Genomic DNA, 7,311 nt, shown 5'->3' with positions numbered 1-7,311 from the left:
CAGGCCTGGTAGGCAGCTGCTGCCAGAGTTAAACAGTTTATTGGCATCCAAGGAGACCCAGGCGTAAGACACAGAGGCATGGGAAGAAGAAACAAGCCCTAGGTGACAAAAGAGCAATGTCCACAGAGGTTTTGTGCTTTTGTTTTTTTCGAGGTACGGCCTCAGTCTAGCCCAGGCGGACCTGGAAATCACTATGTAGTCGCAGGCGGGCCTCGAACTCACAGCCATCCTCCTACCTCTGCTTCCCCAGTGCTGGGATTAAAGGCGTGCTTTACTGTCCCGAGTCTTCCCAGATGCCACAAGTTTGAACTTCTAAAATTAGTGACAGTCCTAACTTCCTTGCTCTCCATAATTCAGTGTTGTTTATCAGCAGAAAAACACCCCAAGCCTACTTGGTTAACTTTCTAGAACAAACCCACACACCCTAAGGATCAACATGTTCCTGGGATTTGGTGTTTTTCAACAGTCGTGATGTCACGTCTGCTTCTGAGCTTGCTTAATATCGGGGTTGAGTTGTAACTTGTTAGCCTCCGGGTATCAGACCAGTTAAGGTGTGTGAGGGAAGTCAGAGAGGAGGGAGACAAATTATTCATGAACAGCCTTCTTTTTGCTTAGAAGGCACAGTTCTTAGGTACATGAAGGCATTTTATTTACTTCCTCATCTTAAAGGGAGACCTTCGTCTTTCAAGAGCAAGGAAGGCTTCCGCGCAAGTTTTGGGGGGAGGAGGGTCTAGGAACCCAAGACGGGGCGGGTGGGGGAGAGGGAAGACTCTTCCCAGTTCTGCATAACAGTTCATAACAGTTTTTCTTAGCACATTGAGGCATGAGTTCCCACGACTCAGCTCCTAAGGCATTTTGCAATCAGCAGGGAATACCCGGGACTGCTTACTGGCCAAATGAAGCCAGTGCAACTTGAAGCCTGATGGGTGTGGGTGGGTCAACAGGTACATTTCATTTGGTGACTGCAGAGGGTAGAAAGAAAGTAAATGGTGTGGGGGGGGGGGGGGCTGGAGAGATGGCTTAGCAGTTAAAGCGCTTGCCTGCGAAACCTAAGGACTCCCAGGTTCCATTTCCCCAGGACCCACATAAACCAGGTGCACAAAGGGATGCATGAGTCTGGAGTTCCTTTGCAGAGGCTAGAGGCCCTGGCGCACCCATTCGAATGTCTCTATTTTATCCGCCCCGCTGTGTCTCAAAAACAAATGTAGATATTTTTTTAAAAAGAAAGTAAATCGGGCCGGGAGGGGTGGCGCACGCCTTTAATCCCAGCACTCGGGAGGCAGAGGTAGGAGGATCGCCGTGAGTTCGAGGCCACCCTGAGAATGCAGAGTGAATTCCAGGTCAGCCTGAGCTAGAGTGAGACCCTACCTCGAAAATGCAAATAATAATAATAATAATAATAAATAAAAAGAATGTAAATCAGGAAGAAAATGAAAAGGCATGATGTACCTGTTCTTCCTTTGTTCGCCCCTCTCTCCCTCCCTCCTTTCTTTCCTGGAGAAGCAGGGACAGAGAGGACAGAGGACAGAGGCAGAGACCCAGAGCCGCCTACGGCCACACCTCACGAGAAGCAGCTCCGAGACAAACGAGGGAACACGACACAAAGTGTTCCCCAGGTTCGCAGGTAGACACCCGGGGAGATGAGGGGAAGGGATAAGCAGCAGGATGTGGACACTCCCTGATCATTTCCGTTCCAGGGAACAGAGAACAACATCGAGGGGACAGGGAGAGCAGCCACCGCCGAGCCCAGACAGACAGACAGACAGACAGGGGGGACCGTTCTGTCCCGTGACAAGTTCTCCCTTCCCCCTCACAGACATCAAGCTTTCCTTTTTCTTTCTTTCTGAGGTAGGGTCTCACTCTGGCCCAGGCTGACCTGGTAGTCACAGGGTGGCCTCGAACTCACGACATATCCTCCTACCTCTGCCTCCCGAGCGCCACCACGCCCGGGCTAAATTCTCTTATAATAAATAGAGATGCGGGGCAAGAAGCGGATAATGGGGACCTTTCCGAACATCATCATCGGCCTTCCCTCCCTCCGCCGCTAACCCTTCCGTATTCTTGGAGCTACGGGATTGTTTTTCACAGACTTGCGATTTGCGAGCCAAGAATTTAAAAGGAGAAAAAAAAAAAAAAAAAAAAAAAGCATCACTCGTAAAGCAACTGCTCTGGCTAAGTTAGACCCGGCATGAAATTCTTTCCTGAGACCCCCTCCCCTTTTTTTCCACACACTACCCCCCTACCCCCCCCCAACCCCGAATCCTTAAGCTATTCCCACGCGGGAAAGCAAATCCTCACCGCCCACGCAGCGCCCCTCGCCCGGGACCCGGAGCCCGCTCCCCAGCGCGCCGCCCCCGGCCCCTCCCAGCGCCGAGGCGCGCCCGGGCCACCGCAAGCGCTTCCCCACGGCCGGGAGCACTCCGTGTCCACGCGCCGCTGCGGCCTCGCTGATTGGCTGGAGCCCCGGTAAACAAGGCCCAGGCAGCCAATGGGCGAGCTGTGCACGAGCTCAGCACGAGCCGCCGGGCCAGCGCTCGCGTGGCCCCGCCGGCGCGAGCTACTATATAGCGCGGTTTCCGGCTGCTGATTGACACTCGCCGCCTCTGCGCTTTAGGGACGCGGGCAGCCTCTGTGCTCCGGAGCTTTACCCTCGCCAAAGGGTTACAGCAACTTGGAAAGACAGAGAGAAATTACAAAAAAACAAACCAACAACAACAACAAAAAAAAAAGCAATTTCTATTTTGTTTTGTTTTTCTTTTGAAAGCTCTTGGCTTAGAGAGGCAAGTTTGGGAAATCCAAACACCTTTTCCAAAAAAAAAAACAACTTGTTGGTTTTTATAGGATTTACTTTTTTTTTTTTTTTTTTTTTAAATTTTCAAGGCTCCCACGACTGGAAAGTGGGCACCTTCATTCCTTCCCGGGAGTGACAATAAGGGGTCCTTAAAGAGTTTGCTGGGAGCGTCCTTGCCTCCCGCTTCTCTCGAGCTTAACTCAGCCCGAGTCATGGTGATGTTCAAGAAGATCAAGTCCTTCGAGGTGGTCTTCAACGACCCCGAAAAGGTGTATGGCAGTGGGGAGAAGGTGGCCGGCCGAGTGGTGGTGGAGGTGTGTGAAGTCACCCGGGTCAAAGCCGTCAGGATCCTGGCTTGCGGAGTGGCCAAGGTGCTGTGGATGCAAGGATCCCAGCAGTGCAAGCAGACCTTGGACTACCTGCGCCACGAGGACACGCTGCTCCTGGAAGACCAGCCGGCAGGTACTTGACTCAGTGGTTCATGGCTGCAGCTGCGAGCTGACCGGAGGCTTGAATCAGTGGGACCTCTGTTAGACGTTCTGAGTGGTTGCATCTGAGTGGTGTGAACTCTTAGGTTATAGCTCTTTGTTTTAATTTGCAAACACTTCCCTGCAACCCGCGAAGGGTGACATACACATAATTAAATGGGTGCCAAATCCTAAAAGTGATCTTGGGGCATGTTTAAAGGCTTCTGCATGTGTAAGTTGCTTAGTCTTCACCTGGTTTCTAGGGTCACTACTGGGTGAGCCTTTCCAGTATTACGGGTCTGTGCAACTTTCTGCCTAAGAAAATACAACCGAATCTTTAGTTCAAGAACATAAGTGATGAAAACGGGAGGGCTAAATATCCGTGCATGCTGCCCGAGCATTCCTGTCACACCGATGGGTCTTAAGTGTTACGAGAAACCTAAGGGTTTCTAAGCAGGGCGTGGTGGCCGCTTGCCTTTAATCCCAGCACTCCCGAGTCAGAGGCAGGAGCATAGCTATGAGTTTGAGGCCACCCTGAGACTACAAAGCTCAGGTCACCCTGAGCTAAAAGCCAAAAATTAAAATTAAAATTAAAAAAAATTAAAAAAACAACTAATGGTTTCTTTCCCTTCTTTCTCCCTTTCAGGTGAGAATGACTTGGTGATCATGAGACCTGGGAACAAGTACGAATACAAATTCGGTTTCGAGCTCCCTGAAGGGTGGGTATCAACAACATGCACTTCTAGATTCTTCTCAAAACGTTCTCCACGCTTTCATCACTTACTGTTCTTTGAGAACGCTTTAAAAAAAATCTTTTTTCCCCCATTGTTTTGACACAGGCCTTTGGGAACATCTTTCAAAGGAAAATATGGTTGTGTTGACTACTATGTGAAAGCTTTTCTTGATCGCCCCAGCCAGCCAACTCAAGAGACAAAGAAAAACTTTGAAGTGATGGATCTAGTGGATGTCAATACCCCTGACCTAATGGTGAGGTTCATTTTAACATCCTACTTACTCTTCCTTGGACACAAGAAAGATAAATTTAAAATGTCTTGGGCATAAGGCTAAAGGATCTCAAAACACTGTTTCCTTCTGTAGGCACCAGTGTCTGCGAAAAAGGAAAAGAAAGTTTCCTGCATGTTCATTCCCGATGGGCGGGTGTCTGTCTCTGCTCGAATTGACCGGAAAGGATTCTGTGAAGGTGAGAACTAGTGTTTTTAAAATACTAGACCTGTGTGTAGGTTTGCGGGGAGGGTCATGGGATAGAGGCAAGAGTAGAAGTCGTTAACTGTACAAGACATCAGCTCACATCTTTTTTTTTTTTTTAAATCTTCCTCACCCTAGGTGATGACATTTCCATCCACGCTGACTTTGAGAACACCTGCTCCCGCATTGTGGTCCCCAAAGCAGCCATCGTGGCCCGGCACACTTACCTTGCCAATGGCCAAACCAAGGTGCTCACTCAGAAGCTGTCCTCAGTCAGAGGCAATCACATCATCTCCGGGACGTGTGCGTCATGGCGGGGCAAGAGTCTCCGGGTGCAGAAGATCAGGCCGTCTATCCTGGGCTGCAACATCCTTCGGGTTGAATATTCTTTGCTGGTGAGTGGGTGTGGGTGTGGGTGTGGGTGTGGCTGGGGGGGGCAGAAGGGAGTTGGGCTTCAGGAGAAAAACTATTCATCTGTTAAAAACAGTGGTTTATTTTTTTGTAAGCCACTCAGCTGACGACAAATCGATTATGTTCCTTTCTAGATCTATGTTAGCGTCCCTGGCTCCAAGAAAGTCATCCTTGACCTGCCCCTGGTAATCGGCAGCAGGTCAGGTCTGAGCAGCCGGACGTCCAGCATGGCCAGCCGAACCAGCTCCGAAATGAGCTGGATAGATCTAAACATCCCCGATACCCCGGAAGGTGAGCCAGGCCTTGATGTCTCTTGATCCCTGGGGTGGGGGAGCTGCTTGGGCTTGTGACATGTTGACTTAAGTTGGGCATTTCTTAGCTAGGCTTCTTACAGGGGACCCCACAATTTCTCGTTGCAGCCCCTCCATGCTACATGGATATCATTCCTGAAGATCACCGGCTGGAGAGCCCCACCACTCCTCTGCTCGATGAGGTGGACGGCCCTCAAGACAGCCCGATCTTCATGTACGCTCCCGAGTTCAAGTTCATGCCACCGCCCACTTACACTGAGGTAAGAACTGCTTTTGTTTTTGGTTAAATGTTACTGTTCGTCCTGGGTCTTCTGTAGGTTCTGGGAGGGGGGATCAGTGGTGGTTCTCCACCTCACCCACACTAACCTGGTGGCTTGTTCCCTCTCCTCCCTCGCAGGTGGATCCTTGCGTCCTTAACAACAACGTGCAGTGAGCCAGCGGCCCCCCAAGAAAGGAAGCGGCTGTCTTGACTCGTTTCTTTCTGCCTCTCTTCCTGGACTCTCACATTTTAGAGACTCAGTCGTCTCTGGGGGGAGGGGGGCTACAGGTCCACTCCAGCCTTGGGCTCCCCAGTGTGAGTGGTGATCAGCAGGCACTTGCTGGGCCTCAGATGGTGCCAGTTCGTCCTTAGCCAGTGACAACACTGTGGTATAGGAGTGTTTGTTGGGGGGGAAGGGTTTAAAAATACCCCAGAAAAATTCAGAACTGTTCCATTTTTCCCAGATCTTAGAAATCATGACCGTTGTAGTAGTCTTGAGTTGAGATAGTAATGACCTTCCGGCATGGTCTTTACAAGGTTTTTGTTGTTGTTGTTGAAGGGAATATTGTTATATAATGATACCACCCCTTGAACTGCTGTGCCATGTGGAACAGAGCTGATGAACATACTAGGAAAAGAAAACTCATGGCCAAAAAATCTGGAAAAGGAGGTTCTTTTTTCTTTTCTTCGTTTTTTTGATCGCCATATATGTACACTTAGAAAAGAAAGAAAAACCTCCCAAGGCCGATGTGGTTTGTACTGTGGCGAGCACGTCCCTGGGAGTTCTGGGAAAGCTGCTTTAAGGTCTCTGCTTAGAATGTCCTTTACCCCAGCGCAGATAGAGCACCGGTAACTGCGCCCCACCAAAGGTCTTAAAAGCCATGTTACAGCCTTTTGCACTGTGTTCTCCTATTGCAAATTCACTCACACGGGAGAATCTGCCTTTCTCCTCACGTGACTCCTTGGAGTTGATTCCAAGGTGATGTTCTTAGCACTTTAGTTCCTGTCAAAAAAAATTTTTTTTTTTTTGTAAGTTTCCTTCTGTCCATTACAAATGTAAGCTACTATGGATGTCTCTAGGGGTAAGTCCAATGACCAAAATAAAACTTCATTTTGAGGCTTTGTCCCAGTGTACAGAATTACCTAATTCTGACACTGACACTAATTCTATGAAGGATCTACCCTTAGCTTTGCACCCTGTGACTTCTCGAAACCCCAGAAGGGACTTGGGATTCAGATGTATCGACTCGTCTCCCAGGCTTCCTTCCTGTGCAGTGTTAGCAGAGGGGTAGTGGTGCCTCCCTGGCATCGCCCGCACCTTGGGCAGCCACTCCCAGCCATAGCACTTTGTTCCTGTCCGGGGTCAGCACTGAACTCCACCCTTCCCTAAAAACCATCACAGCCCGAAAGTACGTGGGCTGAAGTTTGTTTCGTTTTTGTTTTTGTTTTTGTTTTTTTGTATTTTAACTGTGTAACATTTTGTATGATACAAAACTATATTTTGTACTTAACCAAATATATTTTCACCCCAAAACGGGGGTACTCTTTGTAAAAAAAAAATGAATAAAGTTTTTATAATGACAAAAAATCTTTTTCTTATCTGTGAAGATGGCATTGGAGAAATGATTAGAATGTGGGTGTGCGTAGTTTTCCCTTCACACTTCATATTCCTGAAATCCCTGTGAAGAGTGTGGGTCTAGGGGAAAGAGAGCAGCGAACTCCTGAAGAGGTCAGGTGGGAGCTGGTGGGTGGAGCTGTCTCCCATCATAACTAGCCTTTACTGAATTCATTCTTGTGGGGTGTGGTAGTGCACACTTTTAGTCCCAGCACTCAGAGGCAGAGAGGAAGAAGGGCTGTGATTTCGAG

General features: G+C 49.1%; 1 protein-coding gene across 1 annotated transcript; it reads left to right on the top strand.

Annotated features, from left to right (window-relative positions):
• Positions 1–2,608: 2,608 nt before the first annotated feature.
• LOC101601326 (thioredoxin interacting protein) lies at positions 2,609–7,018 on the top strand. The gene is made up of 8 exons (XM_004659103.2): positions 2,609–3,253; positions 3,905–3,977; positions 4,098–4,245; positions 4,357–4,459; positions 4,603–4,859; positions 5,010–5,166; positions 5,295–5,446; positions 5,584–7,018. The coding sequence occupies exons 1-8, from the start codon at positions 3,004–3,006 to the stop codon at positions 5,617–5,619; spliced, it is 1,176 nt and encodes a 391-aa protein (XP_004659160.1). The 5' UTR covers positions 2,609–3,003; the 3' UTR covers positions 5,620–7,018.
• The last annotated feature ends 293 nt before the right edge of the window (positions 7,019–7,311 follow it).

The sequence above is a fragment of the Jaculus jaculus genome, chromosome 19 (assembly GCF_020740685.1).
Source record: "Jaculus jaculus isolate mJacJac1 chromosome 19, mJacJac1.mat.Y.cur, whole genome shotgun sequence".
NCBI classification, from domain to species: domain Eukaryota; kingdom Metazoa; phylum Chordata; class Mammalia; order Rodentia; family Dipodidae; genus Jaculus; species Jaculus jaculus.
This window is presented reverse-complemented; position numbering and strand designations above follow the sequence as displayed.